The 20,498-nt window shown below is 41.4% G+C and overlaps 1 protein-coding gene across 2 annotated transcripts in view; it reads right to left on the reverse strand.

Moving 5' to 3' along the window:
* LOC146685412 (uncharacterized) overlaps positions 1-20,498 on the reverse strand; it is a 43,634-nt gene extending 23,136 nt beyond the window's left edge. The window contains exons 1-3 of one of the 2 annotated variants that reach the window (XM_085441524.1): positions 20,128-20,498; positions 13,272-13,709; positions 12,979-13,181 (exon numbers count right to left, since the gene is read on the reverse strand). In XM_085441524.1, coding sequence (XP_085297650.1) covers positions 12,979-13,181; positions 13,272-13,709; positions 20,128-20,203 — 717 coding nt within the window. In that variant the 5' untranslated portion in view covers positions 20,204-20,498. Of the gene's footprint in view, positions 1-12,978; positions 13,710-20,127 lie in introns of both variants that reach the window. The other variant, XM_085441523.1, reaches the window with a different exon arrangement.

Raw genomic sequence — 20,498 nt, forward strand, 5'->3', positions numbered from 1 at the left:
ATTCTTCAGACTGATGCCTCAGAGAGAGGATTGGGAGCTGTTCTGTTACAGGGACCGCCTGGAGAGCGTCATCCAGTGGCCTTCATCAGCCGAAAGCTGTTTCCGAGGGAAGTGCGATACTCAACCATCGAGAAGGAGGGACTTGCCATCAAATGGGCCCTGGACTCCTTTAGGTATTATCTTCTCGGACGGGAGTTCATATTGGAAACAGACCACAAGGCTCTTCAATGGATAGAGAGAATGAAGGACACAAATGGAAGGATCACGCGATGGTACCTTGCAATCCAGCCATTCCGGTTCACCATCAACCACATCCCCGGCAAGGATAACTGCACTGCAGACTGTCTCTCTCGCTGTCCCAGGGAGAGATCTGAAGAAGGGGAGTGTGTGATGGCTGCACTTACAGCCACACAGTGGTAATATCACCATGTTAGTGTAGAGGCTTATAAGTAATATTGCATTCACATTTCTTTCTTTAAATATAGGAATTTATTTACAGAACAATAAATAACTGGTTTTGGTTTAGAATTCATTCACATATCCACATAACGCTGCATTCTAAAATAAGTGCGCACATTTTAGTTTACACTGTTATGTATGATTAATCTTTTGTTTTCTGAGTTACCTTAGTTGCAGCTGTTCCAGTCCCTTGATTAAGGAGCCAAGAGGTGGAAAAGGGGCGGAGCGAGCTTTAAAGGAAGGCTACAAATTGGTTCACGCCATAACTCGGGACCATGGGGGGGAATTGGAGTTCATTATGTTTGGTTTAGTTAGGTTTTGTGTGTTTTACCCCTTTTCCTGTTTTTGTGGGCTGATCAGCCACTATTTAAGTTTCCCCTTTGTCTCGTTAAGTTAGGTCAGTTTGTTTGAGTTATCAGTTGTGTTGTCAACTTTGAGTAGAGTTTTGTTAGTTTGACCTCTTTTATGGGCCCAAGATTTTGATTCTTTTTGCACGAGTTAACCAATTATGTTTTTTGGGTTAAATAAAAAATCGTTTTTTGGACTTTAACCTGTGCCTAAGTTTCCTTCACTGCTCGGTCCATCACAACAAGATAATAACAGTTGGCTTAACATGAATGAGACATGATTCTGCAGATCCTTCTGAATGAGTACAGACGCTGTGTTTGTTAATACTCCTCCACAAAACAGAAAATACAAGTTGTTTTGGTTTGGTCAAAAGAAAACACCAGAAAAGTCACACATTTTTAAAACCTAGTGGGAGTGCTGTTGAGCAAGTATTGATCATGCATCCCAACACATACGCCAAGGTGTGAAAAAGGCATGGGTCACTATCAGCAGAGGTTTTGGGTGAAGCTGCTGTGAGACCTTGCCTTACCTGTTGAGATCACTTGATGAAAGATGTGAGAGAGTGAGGCGTCTGGGGAGAGATCTCAAAATCGCTCCTACATAAGGGATGTTGTTCCATTTGTCCGTCTGTTTCCTTCTAGTTGGCATCTGACCTTCTCTCTGTGCAGCTTTACTGATTTGATGAAGGCCCAGTTGGGATAACCACGTGTTGTAAGAGCTTTCTTTACATGTGTGTGTTCCTTTTCTTTCTCTAGAGGGAACGTTTTTCTGACTGGCGTTGCAGGTCCTGATGACTCCAAGTTTGTGTTCCAAAGGTCAGTGGGAGTCAAAGAGGAGGTGCTGGTTTGTGTGTGTGGGGGCTTCCGGCAAACTATTATCTTTTGCATCTTCCACTGAGTTGTTGTGAACAGTGAAGGCTTTTATTTCTTTGGTTTGCTTTTGAGCCAGGTGTCATGCACCCATCTGTACCAGTGGCTAGGTGTTGTCCCTTTGAAAGAGCCAGGAGCTTTACTTTCCACTTCGTCCATGTAGAGGTTTGCTGTCACTTGGTGTTCGCTCGCTCTGCGGTAGAGTATCACTTCCTGTTCCTGCTCAAACACAGTGGTGTTTCTGAGTAGCTTATTTGCTTAGCGATTTAATTAACAACTTTTAAATACATTCTTCTTTCATAGTATAATCTTCACGTGCTTCCTCCGAAGCACACTTTCTGTGTACTCACTACCTAATTTATAGCCAAAGTATTCACTCACTGTCTCTGTACTGTCTCGCTAGCTTAGCTTAGCTCGTAGCCGACTCATTAGCACCATGGCTACTTCACCTGTCCCTCCTGCACTTTCTTGCTCATTGTGTCAGATGTTTAGTTACTCCTCGGCCTCCTTTAGCAGTAATGATATCTGTAACAAATGTAGCATATTTGCAGCGCTGGAGGCCAGGATTACTGAATTGGAGACTCGGCTTCGCACCCTTCATTCACCCGCAGCTAGCCAGGCCCCTGTAGCTGGTGCAGCCGAAAATAGCGTAGGCCCCGCTAGCTGTTCCCCGGCAGACCCCAAGCAGCTGGGGAATCAGGGCGGCTGGGTCACGGTGAGGAGGAAGCATAGTCCTAAACAGAAGCCCCAGGTACACCACCAACCCGTTCATGTGTCTAACCGTTTTTCCCCACTCGGCGACACACCCGCCGGGGGTCAAACTCTGGTAATTGGCGATTCTGTTCTCAGACATGTGAAGCTAGAGACACCGGCAACCATAGTCAATTGTCTTCCAGGGGCCAGAGCAGGCGACATTGAAGGAAATTTAAAACTGCTGGCTAAGGGTAAACGTAAATTCAGTAAAATCATAATTCACGTCGGCAGTAATGACACCCGGTTACGCCAATCGGAGGTCACTAAAATCAATATTGAATCGGTGTGCAACTTTGCCAAAACAATGTCGGACTCTGTAGTTTTCTCTGGTCCCCTCCCCAATCAGACCAGGAGTGACATGTTTAGCCGCATGTTCTCCTTAAATTGGTGGCTGTCTGAGTGGTGTCCCAGAAACGATGTGGGCTTCATAGATAATTGGCAAACCTTCTGGAGGAAACCTGGTCTTGTTAGGAGAGACGGCATCCATCCCACTTTGGATGGAGCAGCTCTCATTTCTAGAAATATGGACAAATTTATTAAACCCCCCAAAATATGACTATCCAGAGTTGGGACCAGGAAGCAGAGTTGCAGTCTTACACGCTTCTCTGCAGCTTCTCTCCTCCTGCTACCCCCCCAAAAACCCATCTCCATAGAGACTGTGTCAGCTCCCAAACAACAAAAAACAAACTAAAAACCAGCAACAAACAACTTAAACATAAACAATTACAAAGAAAGAACAATAAAGTATCCACATCTGAACCAAAGAGTAAAACAGTGAAATGTGGATTATTAAATATTAGGTCTCTCTCCTCCAAGTCTCTGTTAGTACATGACTTAATAATTGATCAACAAATTGATTTACTCTGCCTTACAGAAACCTGGTTGCAGCAGGATGATTATGTTAGTTTAAATGAATCAACACCCCCGAGCCATTCTAACTACCAGAAATCTCGAAGCACAGGCCGAGGGGGCGGTGTGGCAGCAATTTTTCACACCAGCCTATTAATTAATGAAAGACCAAGACAGACTTTTAATTCATTTGAAAGCCTGATGCTTAACATTGTCCACCCCAGCTGTGAAACTCAGAAACCAGTCTTACTTGTTATCATCTATCGTCCACCTGGGCCTTACACAGAGTTTGTCTGATTTCTCAGACTTTATATCTAATTTAGTTCTGAGCTCAGATAAAATAATTATTGTGGGTGATTTTAACATCCATGTAGATGCTAAAAATGACAGCCTCAACATGGCATTTAATCTGTTATTAGACTCAATTGGTTTCTCTCAAAATGTAAAAGAACCCACCCACCACTTTAATCACACTCTAGATCTTGTTTTAACATATGGCATAGAAACTGAACATTTAACAGTGTTTCCTGAAAACCCTCTCCTGTCTGATCATTTCCTGATAACATTTACTTTTACAATAATTGATTACACAGCGGTGAAGAGTAGACTTTATCAAAGTAGATGTCTTTCTGAAAGCACTGTAACTAAGTTTAAGAATATAATCCACCCACTGTTATCATCTCCAATGCCCTGTACCAACACAGAGCAAAGCAGCTATCTGAACGCTACTCCAACAGAGGTCGATTATCTTGTTAATAATTTCACCTCCTCACTACGTACGACTCTGGATACTGTAGCTCCAGTGAAAACTAAGGCCTCAAATCAGAAGTACCTGACTCCGTGGTATAATTCTGAAACACGTACCCTAAAGCAGATGACTCGTAATCTGGAGAGGAAATGGCGTGTCACAAATCTAGAGGATCATCATTTAGCCTGGAGAAATAGTTTGCTGCTTTATAAGAAAGCCCTCCGCAAAGCCAGAACATCTTACTATTCATCACTGATTGAAGAAAATAAGAACAACCCTAGGTTTCTCTTCAGCACTGTAGCCAGGCTGACAAAAAGTCAGAGCTCTTTTGAGCCAACCATCCCTTTAACGTTAACTAGTAATGACTTCATGAACTTCTTCACAAATAAAATTTTTATCATTAGAGAAAAAATTACCAATAATCATCCCACAGATGTAATATTATCTACAGCTACTCTTAGTACCATTGATATTAAGTTAGACTCTTTTTCTCCAATTGATCTTTCTGAGTTAACTTCAATAATTACTTCCTCCAAACCATCAACGTGTCTTTTAGACCCCATTCCTACAAAACTGCTCAAAGAAGTCCTGCCATTAATTAATTCTTCAATCTTAAATATGATCAACCTATCTCTAATAATCGGCTATGTACCACAGGCCTTCAAGCTGGCTGTAGTTAAACCTTTACTCAAAAAGCCATCTCTAGACCCAGCAGTCTTAGCTAATTATAGGCCAATCTCCAACCTTCCTTTCATATCAAAAATCCTTGAAAGAGTAGTTGTCAAACAGCTAACAGATCATCTGCAGAGGAATGGTTTATTGAAGAGTTTCAGTCAGGTTTCAGAGCTCAGCACAGCACAGAAACAGCTTTAGTGAAGGTTACAAATGATCTTCTTATGGCCTCTGACAGTGGACTCATCTCTGTGCTTGTCCTGCTAGACCTCAGTGCAGCGTTCGATACTGTTGATCATAATATCCTATTAGAGCGATTAGAACATGCTGTAGGTATTACAGGTACTGCACTGCAGTGGTTTGTATCATATCTATCTAATAGACTCCAGTTTGTGCATGTAAATGGAGAGTCCTCTTCACACACTGAGGTTAATTATGGAGTTCCACAGGGTTCAGTGCTAGGACCAATTCTGTTTACATTATACATGCTTCCCTTAGGCAGTATCATTAGAAGACATAGCATACATTTTCACTGCTATGCAGATGACACCCAGCTCTATCTGTCCATGAAGCCAGATAACACACACCAATTAGTTAAACTGCAGGAATGTCTTAAAGACATAAAGACCTGGATGGCCGCTAACTTTCTGCTTCTTAATTCAGATAAAACTGAGGTTATTGTACTCGGCCCTGAAAATCTTAGAAATATGGTATCTAATCAGATTCTTACTCTGGATGGCATTACCTTGGCCTCCAGTAACGCGGTGAGGAACCTTGGAGTCATTTTTGACCAGGACATGTCCTTCAATGCACATATTAAACAAATATGTAAGACTGCTTTCTTCCATTTGTGCAACATCTCTAAAATTAGAAATATCCTGTCTCAGAGTGACGCTGAAAAACTAGTTCATGCATTTATTACTTCCAGGCTGGACTACTGTAATTCATTATTATCAGGATGTCCAAAAAACTCACTGAAAAGCCTTCAGCTAATCCAAAATGCTGCAGCAAGAGTCCTGACAGGGACTAGAAAGAGAGAGCATATTTCTCCTGTTTTGGCTTCCCTTCATTGGCTTCCTGTTAAATCCAGAATTGAATTCGAAATCCTGCTCCTCACATACAAGGTCTTAAATAATCAGGCCCCATCTTATCTTAATGACCTTGTAGTACCATATCACCCTATTAGAGCGCTCCGCTCTCGCTCTGCAGGCCTACTTGTTGTTCCTAGAGTATTTAAAAGTAGAATGGGAGGGAGAGCCTTCAGTTTTCAGGCCCCTCTTCTGTGGAACCAGCTTCCAGTTTGGATTCGGGAGACAGACACTATCTCTACTTTTAAGATTAGGCTTAAAACTTTCCTTTTTTCTAAAGCATATAGTTAGGGCTGGACCAGGTGACCCTGAATCCTCCCTTTGTTATGCTGCAATAGATGTAGGCTGCCGGGGGATTCCCATGATGCATTGAGTTTTTCCTTTCCAGTCACCTTTCTCACTCACTATGTATTAATAGACCTCTCTGCATTGAATCATATCTGTTATTAACCTCTGTCTCTCTTCCACAGCATGTCTTTATCCTGTCTTCCTTCTCTCACCCCAACCGGTCGCAGCAGATGGCCGCCCCTCCCTGAGCCTGGTTCTGCCGGAGGTTTCTTCCTGTTAAAAGGGAGTTTTTCCTTCCCACTGTCGCCAAAGTGCTTGATCATAGGGGGTCATATGATTGTTGGGTTTTTCTCTGTATCTATGAAGCGCCTTGAGGCGACTTTTGTTGTGATTTGGCGCTATATAAATAAAATTGAATTGAATTGAACTGTACTGGGGAGCACGTGGCACATCAATGTTTTTGTCTGTAGAAACCCTCGGCGTATCTAAAATATGTGGGGGTAATGCAAATCTGATTGGTGGCACAGCTGGTTCTGTTTGCTAAGGAGCTGTCTTGCTGTAGTCATTTTCTGACCGTCTCCAGTGGGACAGAAGTGAAAAGCGAGACCACATCAAGGAAACAGAGTTTTTGGGGTGTACCCAAAGGATACAGTTCAAACTCTTGGCAACAAATATGCTCTTTGATGTTGATGTGAGCAGGGTTACGTAAGCGGTTATTAACAAGAGCAGCAAGTCTCCTTTGCTTTCCTCCTACTGCTAGCGCTGCAGTCTCCGGCAGCCTGAACAGCATAAAAGCCCTCAAAGGAAATGTAGCTGTCTGAAATATACTGGTGCAACAATTTCTCTGTGAAGCATATTAAACTAGACTTCTGATGCCTCCTTTGACTTTGGGCCAGTGCTGTCCTCCATTGTATTTGCCATTAGATAGAGGGGAAACTTACGACTCTGTTTCTCCAAAACTCTCTGCTGTTTCACTGCACTCTGTCTGTTTCCTCTTCTTCTGTCCATCTCTGCATGCTTGGTGTGTTTCAATCCAGGTATCAGCTACAATCACTGTGTTCAAACCAGCAGACCAGTCAGCTTCAGGGCAATCAGCTGATCTCTAACGCAAACAGTGTGACTGACATGAAGTTGTTGCTCCATGGCCCATTGTTCCGAAGAAAAAGACACTTGGCCAGTTTGTTGGCAAAAGTTAACGGGTAAGAGTAGGATAAAAAAATCCAAGAATATTAAACAAATACTAGGAATGACTGCAACAGGCTGCACGCAGGTTGATGCATGTGCACCAATGGCTTCAGTGAGTTATCACCAGTGTCCTCTTTTGGGTTTTGTCTACCACACATAACCACATAATATACACTTATCTTCTCGTCCCCCACAATCAGGGTCAGTTGTGTCGGACGACGGACCTGATTCTGCTGGAGGACTTTTCCTCTCCAAAGGTTAATCCTTCTTTCTACCATTGGCAATGATTGATGGAGTTTTCTCTCTAATATTGTAGTATCTTTATCTTGCAATACAAAGTGGCTTGAGATGACTATTGTTATGAATTAGTGCTGTCAGCAATATTATCACCAGTTTGAACCAATTATATGTACATGCTAGGGCTGCCACGATTAGTCGACTAGTCACGATTACGTCAAGGATTACGTCGACGACTAATTTAATAGTCGACGCGTTGTTTGAAGCTTTGTAAGATCCCAAAAGACGCAGGAATAAGTGGCAGGATTTAAGAGTGTAATAACGGACTGAAACAGAAGATGGCAGCACTGCATGTACAAGGATGCCAGCTGCCGTTAAACCCGAAGAAGAAGAAGCTGTGTCCCAGAATTCATAGCGCAGCCCAGCTCAGTTTCCAACAATGGCGGCAGCTAGTTAGTTTTAATATTACTCTTATTATTCTTTCTGGGTCAGAAAATAAACGTTTAACATATTTTCAGGCGAGAATGTAGCTGTGTAAACCTCAAATATCGGCTCAGTTTATCAGGACACCACATATTTTCAAAAGTGCTCCGACGTTTTCGGAGACGTCTGTTACCCACTAGCTCGATAGCTAGCCGGGGGCTAGGTCACTAGAGCCGTGAGAACACCGGACTCCCGGCAAATCGCGTCTTTCGCTACTCAGGTTAAACATGATATATAAGTCACTTAGATAACTTAAAATGTTATTGTTTGGCTTTTTTTTTTAGTATTTTATTTGTTCCTGAGTAAATCGGTTTGGCTGAGATTAAAGTTATAGTTTTTACACAGCTGAATAAACGTCAAGCAGACAGCTGATTATCAGAAGTGTGAGATGCTCCAGAATATACTCCAGTGTCCTGTTATATTTTAGATAGCAAGGAGTTTATTAAACTTCACCAAAACAATCTGCAAATTTCATTAAAATTTAATAAACTATCATCTTGTCTTTATTTTTAGTTAGCACCTTAAACACTTACAGCTGTAAGCTAATGATAGTTATATAAGAGCAGATGCTGCTGGTGCAATAAGCTGTACGTTTTACGTCCAATGGATTTGATTAGTCGACTAATCGCAAAAATAATCGGTGACTAGTCGACTATCAAAATAATCGTTTGTGGCAGCCCTAGTACATGCCTACATGAAGGTACAGGCCAATGAACTGTAGCGTCGTGAAAAGGCAGCAACCATGAGGTTATATATATATAGCATTCATATTATGTTATGTAACACCAAATGTTCATATAAATGCTCATTTTATTTGTGATATTAATAGTAATATCCCACTCACACAAAAATATAAATTATGATACTGATATCAAAGGTTAATGCAGTATGAACATGTAAAACTTCTTTATAGAGTCTTTTGAGTCGTTTTCAATCTGTGTAAAATGGTAACAGTCAGCACAATATGCAAGCGAATGTAACAAGTGCAGCTTTTGTACAAACTAGACCTTGCACACATCCAGCACGTGTCATCACTGCTGGCTGTAGGGAATTCTGTTTGTAACAGCCATTTAACTAAAAACAGAACAGGAGATCATAGCGACAATAAAACCGTTACAGTCTCGCCGATCACCAGGCCCTGATGGCTTACCGAACGAGTTTTTATGCCGCCTTTGCTGGAAAACTAGCCCCCGTGTTAGCTACATTATATACTGACTCTCTTGCCAAAGGTGTTTTGCCTGATAGCCTAAATCAAGCTTGTATAACATTACTTCCCAAAAAAGACAAAAACCCTTTGGAATGTGGATCCTACAGGCCGATTTCACTCCTCAATTCAGACTACAAAATACTAGCGAAGGTTTTGGCCAACCGATTGGAAAATTTTTACCCAACATAATCTCTTCAGATCAGATTGGTTTTATTAAAAACTCCTTTTTTAGTATTCGTAGACTACTCAATATAATGTACACCCCCAGTCAAGCTGAAAGCCTTCTCTCCATGGATGCGGAGAAGGCTTTCCATAGAGTAGAATGGGAATATCTATTTGAGACCTTACAAAGATTTGGGTTTGGAAGTTCCTTTTTGTCCTGGGTGAAATTACTCTGTGCCTGTCCTTCAGCTATGGTACTCACTAATAACCATTATTCTAAACCGTTCCGCTTGCATCGTGGAACCCGTCAGGGCTGCCCCCTCAGCCCCCTCCTTTTCGTGTTAGCTATTGAGCCGTTGGCAATAGCTATAAGAAGTAATGGTGCCATTCAAGGCATTTCGCGATATGGAACTGAGCATAAATCTCTCTATGCTGATGATCTCCTGCTGTTTGTGTCAGGCTGAGGTAACAATTCCCTCCATTCTTGAACTTTTTGATGCATTTGGGCTTGTGTCAGGCTATAAATTGAATCTACACAAGAGTGAATTACTGCCTCTAAATATGCCTCTTTCCACATTAGCAAACATTACTGTTCCCTTCAAGATTGCAACGCACAGTTTTGTCTATCTAGACATAACTGTGACGAAAAACCTCAGTGATCTCTTTAAAGAAATTTTTACTAAGTTACACCTCAGTATGCAACAAGACTTGTCAAAATGGTCGCCGCTTCCTCTCTCGTCAGTTGGGAGAGTGAATGTAGTTAAAATGTCTGTATTACCCAGATATCTTTATCTGTTTCAAAGCCTCCCTATATACATTCCGAATGCTTATTTTAAGAAATTGGACTCTGTAATTACATCATACCTTTGGAACAACAAGAAACCACGTTTGCATAAAACACATCTGCAAAAGTCAAAGCAAGACGGAGGCCTGGCTCTACCGAATTTCCGTTATTATTACTGGGTCTAGTTTACGCTGTCTGACCTACTGGCTCAGCACGACTGCAGCGGACCCGTATGGCTAGATATGGAGAAGCTCTCTTCTGGTTTTTTCTTGCTATCGTCTGTCGTAGGTGCATCTATCCCGTTACCCAAAAGCCTGTCAATTGAGAATCCTGTAGTTAATAATACTATCCAGATTTGCTTTCAGTTTAGTTTACATTTTGATCTTCTGAAGATGTGCTTAGGCAGCCCAGTAGCTTCCAACTATGTTTTTTCCCCTTCAATGTCTGATGCCACATTTCAGGGCTGGCAGAGGCGAGGGCTGAGATCTTTAAAAGAACTATTCATTGATGGCACGTTCACCTCATTTGAACAGCTGACTAATAAATACAACTTACCCCCCTCTCATTTCTTTAGGTACCTACAAATACGACACTTTCGTTCAGGCTCTATCCCAGGGTTCCCAAATAAACCCCCTAATGATGTAATGGATGACATTATGTGTTTTAACCCGGCTAAGAAAAAGGCCATATCATCAATACTTGTTCTGATTTTGCGCCTGGGTTCTTGTTCTATGTCTGCAATCAAGCGATCCTGGGAAGAGGATCTTGGAATCTGTGTTGCTGAAGCCGACTGGGGCAATGTTTTAAGTAATATTCACTCGTCCTCCATGTGTGCAAGACATTGGCTTCTGCAGTTTAAAATAGTGCACGGGTTCATCTTAGCAAATCAAAACTGGCAAAGATGTATCCCCAGATTGACCCAACGTGCGAAAGATGTAAATTGGCAGAGGCGACCTTGATCCATGTGTTTTGGTCCTGTCCCAAAATACAAAAGTTCTGGACAGATGTCTGTGGGGCTTTGTCATGCATATTTGGAATGAGAGTGTCACTCAATCCACTTTTATTTTTATTTGGGGTCAATTCCGATGGTCTGGCACTACCAGCAGGTGGTCAAAGAATTATTGTCTTCTCTACACTATTGGCAAGACGTCTAATACTTTTGAAGTGGAAGGACGCAGCCCCGCCCACAGTTTCTCATTGGGTTAAGGATGTATTATTTCATCTTAAATGAGAGAAAATTATGTTCGTTTAGAGAGGCTCTGTAAATAAATTTAACAAAGTCTGGAAACCCTTTTTGATATTTTTTGACCAAACTATGTTTTGACCAACACAGGTTCAGGAATGACCTTTATTTATTTATTTATTTATTTATTTATCTATTTTTAATTATATTTGTTTGCTTATTTTTTCTTTCTTCTTATTCTGTATACCTTGGCTGGTGTTATTTTGCATTGTATGTTTTTCCTTTTAAACTTTTGATTACTTGACGGCGAACAGGGGTGTTGTTTGTTAGGGTGGGTTTTTATTTTTATTTTTTCCCCTCTTTTACTTTTATTTGATGCTTTGTATTTTTGTATTTCATTGTGGAAAATAATAAATATATTAAACACTAAAAGCATAACAGAACTAAACTGAAACATAGTCTTTAGCAGAATGCTTGATTGGATACTGTATGAACTGATGCTCTAACTGTAGCTGTTCAGTGACTCGGGTTCAATAAGACATTACACTGTAAAATCTTTGGGCAGTACTGTATGTGTTATGCCTGAAGATTAGTGATGTGCCATACCACTGATCTCCTTTCTGATCCGATACCGAGTAAAATTCAGGATGGTATCGATGACACTGATCCGATACCGATACTTTGTGCAAAAACTTAATGTGTTATTGTATTTCAGATTATAGCTTCGTAATGATTGCAGGACATCAGACTGCTTGTTCTTATTGTTTAATTATGAAGAATTATCATATAGAAATAAAGAACCTGAAGCTGTGTGTCGATGCTATTTGAACACACATATGTTGTCATTTAACATGTAGATACTTACCTGGACGCTTCAACAAAAACCTTCAACATTCACACTTTCCCTCGTTCACAGCAGTGCTGTGCCACACTACACATTTTGGTATCGATCCAGTACCAAGTAAATACAGGGCCAGTACTGTCGATGTGACTCAGGCAGCTAAATGGGGGAGAGTAGTGTGCCACGATTAATGAGACGAATTCTCAACTAGCAAATTGTGAAACATTTTAAACAGAAACTGGGTTTTTGGAGACCTGGAATGTTTTTGTGTCTTTCAGCACACAAAAAGCTTTGGACATTTTTCATAGTGCATGTTGGAGGTTTATTTTTCCCAAAGACATAATTAACACAGTTCAGCGGGCTACACACTGAAGGATAAAAGCAATGTATCGATCCGATACCAATACTAGTGTTGGTATCGATACTATCGATATTTGGATCGATCCGCCTACCTCTACTGGAGATTTGATTTAGGAAATTCTGACATGCCAGCTCATCTGGCATCTCACTATCCAGCTGCCAGGACTGGATAGCCCTGGCAGCTGGATAGCCACACCTTTGGAGTGGGAGTCGCAAGTTCAATTCCCATCCAGTAAGGGTCCTGGCTAGACCCCCCATGCTAACAAAAAAACCAAGCCCTGGAATGGCACGGTTGCATCTGCAGCTCGGACACAAGCATTTCACTACTCTGCATGATTGTGTATGTCACATATAAAGGTTGCTTTCATCGAGAAACATCGGGGCTACATTAGTCTGCTCAGTTTGCACCCTTGTAAAGTGTGAGGACGGATCAGCTGATGATCAGTGCTGCTTTTTTCTTACCTTACTTAATCTGCAGCATTCATCCATGTACTCATCCAGGCTGTCACTGGTGATACTCCTTTTAATAGGCTCGGGTTCAAAGACTTTGCTTGTCATGTCGTCACAGCTTTGTATTAAGGATTGCTCTCCAAGCCTCGTATCCTCTGAGCCGGTCCTTCCTGTCACAGCCCTGGACTCTTCAGCATCCTCACTTTGTTCAGGACCTGAAACCATGCAGTGGTTCACATCCTCACCTATGTGCAACTCTACTGTTATAGCCGAAGAAATAAGTGTATTTGAATGAATTAACAAACCATCCTGTGTATCCACTGTTGTATTTAAACTGTTATCCGCTGAGTCATTTGCCTGGTTTTTCTCAGTGCTCTTTGTATCTGCAACAAGTCTGTCAGAGAGGACGGTGGGCTCAGAGTTTAAGTTGGAGGAGTCACAGGAAGACTCTCGACTGTGCACCACAAAGCTCTGCTCAGATCCTGTTGGGGTGGATGGTGAATGAGCTCCGCTGGGAAGCTCCACTCCAGAGTCCTCTGATTCACACTTGAACAAGTTTGAGAGATGAGTATCTGACAAAATGGCAGATGGATATTTGGAGCCAGGCTTGATCTGAGGCTGCCCAGGCTTTTCATCAAGCTGAGAATTCAGCTCGGGGTGTGAGTTGTCCTGGTCAATAAAAAGCTTCATTTTTGTCAGGACAACCTCACTGTCCAGTAATGTGTTTTTACTGCCTCCTTTACCTGTTAAATAGAAAAAGAAATATGTGTCAGTTGTCATTTTTCATATTTTAGGAAGTCCTTCAATACTGTGATGACTGTCCTAACCATTCTCTGAGCTGTTTGAAACGGTTTGAATCCAGCGAACGCGTCTTTGAGTAAAAAGTTATTCGGTTGAAGAATGTTTGTCATCATGGTTAAAAATTTTGGGAACAGTTTCCTGGTTGAACTCCAGGGCCAAGAATCGTACTTCCTTAGACAAAGCTCTTTCTTAGCCAGACAGTCGTAGCTTTCTTCTTGTCATATACACGGTAACATGCACGCTACCTTGTCTATCATTATGTTTAAATGTTGTAAAGGAGATACTGTGGAGGAAACTACCACAAATGAGACCTTGTTAACTTTGGGAGGGGTGATATGTGTACATCTGTCACATTGTGTCTTGTACAGCAGTGCAAGTACTTGTCACCACCTGTATGATGAGGATGATATGAGGATCTTGCTGTAGATCTACAGCTGGTCACAGGGAGTACTGAGCACTTAATGTAACGTCAACATGTTGACGGCATTGGGGCCTTTTGGTCGAATATATTTCCAGAAAACAAAGGTGGATATCTTGTCAAAGCAAATGCAAAATTAAAACCTGTTTGCTTTTATCCTCTCTGAGTGGAGGAGGCAGTTCTTGCATGGGAATTTTGACGAAACTATAAACGTAAAACAATATGAATGAAAGTAGAAGTCTTTCTTGTCTAAGCACAGAAGAAAACATGTAAAAGCAGTGTGTGTTTGTGAGAAACAGCTTCCCTCTGAAAGAAGGGACATTGTAACTGTAAACGGTGGCGGCCTGAACTGAAAGATGAATGAGACACAAGTAATTTAATAAAAACAGGATGTCAGAGGAGCAGCCACAAAACTGCTGTCGGTTATATTGGATCTAAACTATTCAAGGGCAGCTCCTTTATTACCCGCACAGCTGTCCAGTGTAAACACTAGAATACCACAATGCAGAGCGAGCTCAGGTCTGTCAGCAACTAATAAAAGATCATTACAAACTTTTAAAAGCACAGTTTCAGTTCTATGTAACATTTGAAAACCAGGCTGAAATGAGAATACATTCAAGACTTTCTGCTTTTCTACAAATCCTTCTGAGAGCCTGAGTCCAGGGATACGTTTTAGGTTTAACACAGTTGGTTTTACAAGAAGCAAAACTCAAGAGCATTTGAGCAAAGTGAGCAGATGATGAGCTCACGGCTTAAGGGAGCGATTGTCCAAGGGAGGGGCCCAATATTCTGATAAACAGCAGAGGAATGTCCAGCAGGGATGATGCAGGGGTCACGCACACATAAAAGAAGTTTAACTGGTGGACATGGCGCAGAAATTTGAATTATAACAGACATGTGATCAGAAAAGTTTAAACTGCAAATTAGAATATCACATAATTACAGAACACGAGATGAACCTGAACGCTCACGGGAGGGAGCGCCGACTGAACACGACTAAAAGAGTCAGTGAGGTTCAGGACGTCTTTCACCAGAGGTTTCAAAGTTGACATAAATATCAGCAGTGAGCATCTAAAACGGTTGAAATGGTGAATTTGCAGTACTGTGGTTAAGTTTAATGACTCCCTATGATTCTTTATGGTGGGCAGCCAATGACAGGTTACATCAATTATTCTTATTTATCTTGTGAATTTATTTAATTTGATGGTTTTTTATACTGGCGTTACAAATCAGCCTCACAGTGTTTGTAACATCTGCTTATGTCTTGCTGAATTCAGCCCTAAATCCACAAGAAGCAGTGAGCAGCACGTGTCAGCTGATCACAGCCTGCAGCTCACAAAACGAGTGATTATGTGACTTGTAATTCTTTTCCACACAGTGCACTGCTACACCTGATCTTAGGGTTCATGCCAAATCCTATTTTAACACATCCTGGCTACTGTTGTTGGTTTTAAATACACAGCATACAGAGCTGAGCTCATACTGCTGTTAGAACTAAATTATATGTAGCCTGAAAGACAGCACTATACTTGCTTTTAAAGATTGTTACTTTGAGCACATGATAACTATTCGAGGAAATACAGATGAGATTATCAGTACTCTTACAAAATGAGCAGAACATTACATTTAGAAAGCTACACCAGGTATCAGCGTTCTTCATCAACACAAGGTTATAATAACCATATCTGAAATAATGTGAACATTTTACTGTATTCTAATAGCATCTCACAAAGTGCTGAAGGTAGGCTGAGCAGCAGTTATTATATGATGCTACTCTTCTGTCTCTTTGCCCTCACTCTCTGACCACTCACAAGTTTCCCTTCAGTTGAATTAAAGGTTTTGTTCATTTATTGCATTAACCCAGAGTTAGCCAGCACCCATGCTTCTCCTTGGAGAAGAGGAGGCAGGTCCACACGTGTCCATTAGGCGAGGCTGCTTTGTTATCAGTTGCAACTCCTTTGCAGAGTTTACTTGTCAAAGCCAAATAGCAGCTGATGTGTTTTCAGTGACAGAAGAGCCCACGAATTTATTTCCATAAAGAAATAACAGAAAAGACAAAACCATCAGAGCGATTAAACTATGTACAGCAGCTCGTCTCAATAATCCTGCACCCCTGTTCATGTTCATGCCTGCACACAAAAATGGGCGAGTGCAATTACACACTAAAGCCACGTCGGCCATGTGAACAGACTTCTGGCCATTGTGATCCAATCGCCGTCCATCCCTAAAGCGCTCTCTGTGCAGTAACTGTCAGCTGGACAGGTGTCGCCGTGATCCAGCTGTCCTCATCCTGGCCAAACAACACAAACAGGTATTTTATCCTGTAATTTACAGCAGTCTCTGTCCTAGTGTCTGTGCTTTCTAAACCCAGCAACATATTATTACAGACAGTCCACCAACGCTGCCCCCACCCAAATTCATTCTAAAGCTCGTCTCTGTACGAAGACGTCCTTCAGCTGTTTCCATCATATTTATTCACGTTCCACTGAGTTTTCAATCAAGCGAGTACTTAAAAAGTCTGAGTTGAGGACTAATGCTGTTAAAGTAGAGTAAGCAGAGTGCCCTGTTGCCTCGTCCTGATGCCTAAGCGTTCACACCTTAATAACAAAGCTCTGAGCCGCCTGGAAGGCAGAGGGAAACATCCTGTCTCCGCACGCGCACTGTGTGATGATAAAATGTATGTCGCTGGATTCAAGTGCACCCAAGTGGTATCAAGACCTCAGTTAATGTTGCATTGTGAGTATGGTTTAATGATTATTATTAACAGTTGGGTGATGGTGCTCTTATGGACTTTGTAACAGCCGTTATGGTGTGGTGTCCCTTTAAGACACCCAAGTCGAGGGTTGATGGTGTTATCAGTGTGTGCCACTGCTCTCTCGCTTTCTCTCTCTGTGATTATGAGGACACGTGCCTTCACGCTCGTGCTTAACGAGGGACGGACTTATGTTTTCTTTTCGAGACCCTTTTTTTTGTTTTGTTTGCAGCGCTTGGGTTGTATGAACGCTGGGCATTTTGTTGTTGAGCCGCAGCTGTTCAGCCGGGCTTTTATACGGTTGCTGAAGAATTAGCAACCGTATTAAATATTAAAGAACCACCGTGGATTACTGATACCAGTGTGGGTGTGTATCCTTCCGCCTAGCCTGCTAGGTGTTTTGCCGCCTCTTCTCAACCACACAACACAACCCAACGTTACAACTTACATGTTTGCAAAATGAATTTCCTCAAAAAAATAACAAAAACTTTGGCATCTCAGAATCATTTGTTTTATTACGATAACAAATAAAGTTGTGTTTAATCTGCAGCTTTTCCAAACTGTAATAATAATAATACAAATGCTTAATGTGAGCAGTTGTCTGGAAATCATTTTAAGCAGCTCTGGTGACATCAGATGTTTTTTGTCTGCTGGACATTTTTCAACCAATAATAATGCTGATATGATAATAACCTCAGTTGTTTCTTTCATTTGTGATGCCAGTAACCAGGTGAGGAAGCTAAACTGTGATATTTATTGGGTAAAGGCTATGTTACTTAAAGTTTCCAGTAAAAATGATTTTTAAAATAAAGATAATATTTATTTCTAAATAAAAAAAACATGACAAAAGTATACTGTATGTGTGCAACATGCTGAATAAGCAAAAGTATCATAAATGGAAGAAATACAAACTGTGAATGTGGCTCCAAAGACGATCATCATACACCCTTAAGTGAAGCACTTTTTCTTCCCATGAAATCACCTTCAAACTGCACACGCTCTTATAAAAGGTGGTTTTCCAGAGCCCTTTACTTTTCTTATAGATGTGGACTAAACCTTCTGGTTTGTGCCCTCTGGCTGTCTCTTAATGCAGAGAACGACATTTACAACACAGAACACATATGGAAAGCCTTTGGGCTTAGGTGTTGGTTTAGTTGGCCTCTGACAACACGAGGTCATAAACAGGCTGCGACAGGCCTGCTATTTTTACAGCCCTGCTGTGGTGTGTGTTTGTCAGGGTCACTGTGGGTGGTTAAACTGACCACTTATCATCTGGAGCTGCAGAAGAAGAGGCTTAGGTGGAGCAGCCAAGCATTTTTTGTTGTTTTAGGAAGGCTGGTCTTCTGTATGGAAGCCCGTTTCCGCCACTAAATAAAAACAAAAAAGCTAGTTTCGACTTATTAACTCGAAATTTTGAGTTATTTTCTCAAAATGTCGAGTTAGCTCTGCCAGTCAAAAATATACGTGAATGAAGTCGCTTTCTTGTTACCCGGAAGCATATGGCGCAGAGGAGCGCGCACTCAAAAACGGATCCCAACAAATTGGCGCTTTGGCGAGTACGTTTGCTGATAGTAACACCGTGTGATTCAGCTAATAACAGGGATTTCATCATTTGTGAAGCCAGGCTGAAAACACTCAGCAATCTGTGCGACTGGATGTAATACAGCTTAGCTGTAGCATTTGTAGCTGACGCTTCAGCTTCTGGGTAACGAGGAAATGACGTCATTCACGTAGATTACTGATTGGCAGCGCTAACTCGAAATTTCGAGTTGCTTTTCTCAAAATTTTGAGTTAATAAATCGAAATTTCGAGTTAATATGTCGAAATTTTGAGAAAATACTCGAAATTTCGAGTTGCTTTTCTCAAAATTTTGAGTTAATAAATCGAAATTTCGAGTTAATATGTCGAAATTTTGAGAAAATAACTCGAAATTTCGAGTTAGTTTTCTCAAAATTTTGAGTTAATAAATCGAAATTTCGAGTTAATATGTCGAAATTTTGAGAAAATAACTCGAAATTTTGAGTTATGGATCCTTTTTTTGTTTTTAGTGGTGGAAACGGGCTTCCATACTTCTGGGCTTAGAGCCAAGGTGGTGGAATATTATCAGTGTGTTTTTGTCTACGAGACATCCATCAGGTCTAATTTGATGCTTCCTGTTAGGGACGTGGAGAAGTCATCAAATTCTAGTCTGGATCAATTTGATGAAAACTAGTGATTGTCTTTAGTCATTAAATCTTGGTGAAACTGTTTATTCTGAATAAATTATGACAAATAAGCAGTTTTTTCCTGGATTTGTTCAACCGACTAAAGTATCACAAACAAAAACAAGGAAACTGACATTGCCTTTATATTTTATGTACACAGAACAGATGACAAAGTAAGTCAAGCATCGAGCCCTTCAGTCCTTCCCAGCTCATCGGTCATTACTGGCCTGGGACCGAAAACAGCATCCCCAGTCATAGCCCTTTCTTATTTTCTAAAGCAATGTTGTTTTCAATAGAACATTTCTAAATGTGTTGTCTTATTATTGCAGTTAGACTTGAGTACTAAAAAGAATATTTGCATAACAAAGTTTCACAACAGGAATTCCACTGCAGTTTATCTGCAGTCAAACATAAAATAAATCCGATGAGCCCTGCCGTGAGGGCAGGAAATCAAGCTAGTAGCATATGTTTGCACCTGCCTCCTACACTGAGCTTACATTGAAACAGAAGGCACAGCTGGGGCCCCTGTTATGTTTTCCACTGCTTCCTGACCACGGTGCCATCCATCCGTGCTACTCGGTCTTCTTTATCAAAGTCAGTGGGGCCCCATCTTATCAAAAACCATTAAGATAAGACAAGAATGTGCAGGAGCACGGTAACTCGAGTCAGAACTGCTTCTATTAGTCTCTCCCATTCTTGGTGCTGTCTTTGTGTTGATGAAATTAGTGGCTGTCCTTTAACTGGTGATTAAATGGTTACAAACTGAAAGCTTGCTAGTAGTTGCACAAGTACCACAAACAAAAGCATGGAAACTGACATCAGCTTTTAATTTTATAGAACAATAACTCTCACATGCTGCTCAAGATTCAAAACACTGAAGAACAAGAACAGCTGAGAAACAAAAGTCACGGACATCACTGTGCAAACGACGACGGAGCCATTTCCAAGGCTTCAGGACTTTATGAGAGGAAAAAAGGAGACTTTACCTTTCCTCCAAGGGGCCATGATGGAAAATGACTTCTGCCAGCTGATGACAAGTGCAGCCTTTTTTTTCACACTCATCTCGTCGTAGCAAAATTTGAATTCCAGAAAACTTAAATGTGAGTTTCAGAGAGGAAAGATGAAAGAAAAGGTCCTTAGAGATTCTTCGTGATGTATTCTGCCTTGAAGATCAGCTGTGGGAAAGGTGTCTGTTGTTGGAGGAGCTTGCATAGAGGCTGCCCTCGATAGCGGAGTCATGATTCCTGTGTCCCTTTGCTGTGGTGCTTGAGTAAAAGCAGCTCCCAGGCTGAGGAGGGGCTGGGCTCAGGCAGCAGTGTTCACAGTCAGGAGGAGGAGTGGTAGGAAGCCAGAGGGG

Source organism: Copadichromis virginalis, linkage group LG19 (genome assembly GCF_057382275.1).
Source record: "Copadichromis virginalis isolate Kocher_CV1m ecotype Utaka linkage group LG19, C_Virginalis_male_GT1.1, whole genome shotgun sequence".
NCBI lineage: Eukaryota > Metazoa > Chordata > Actinopteri > Cichliformes > Cichlidae > Copadichromis > Copadichromis virginalis.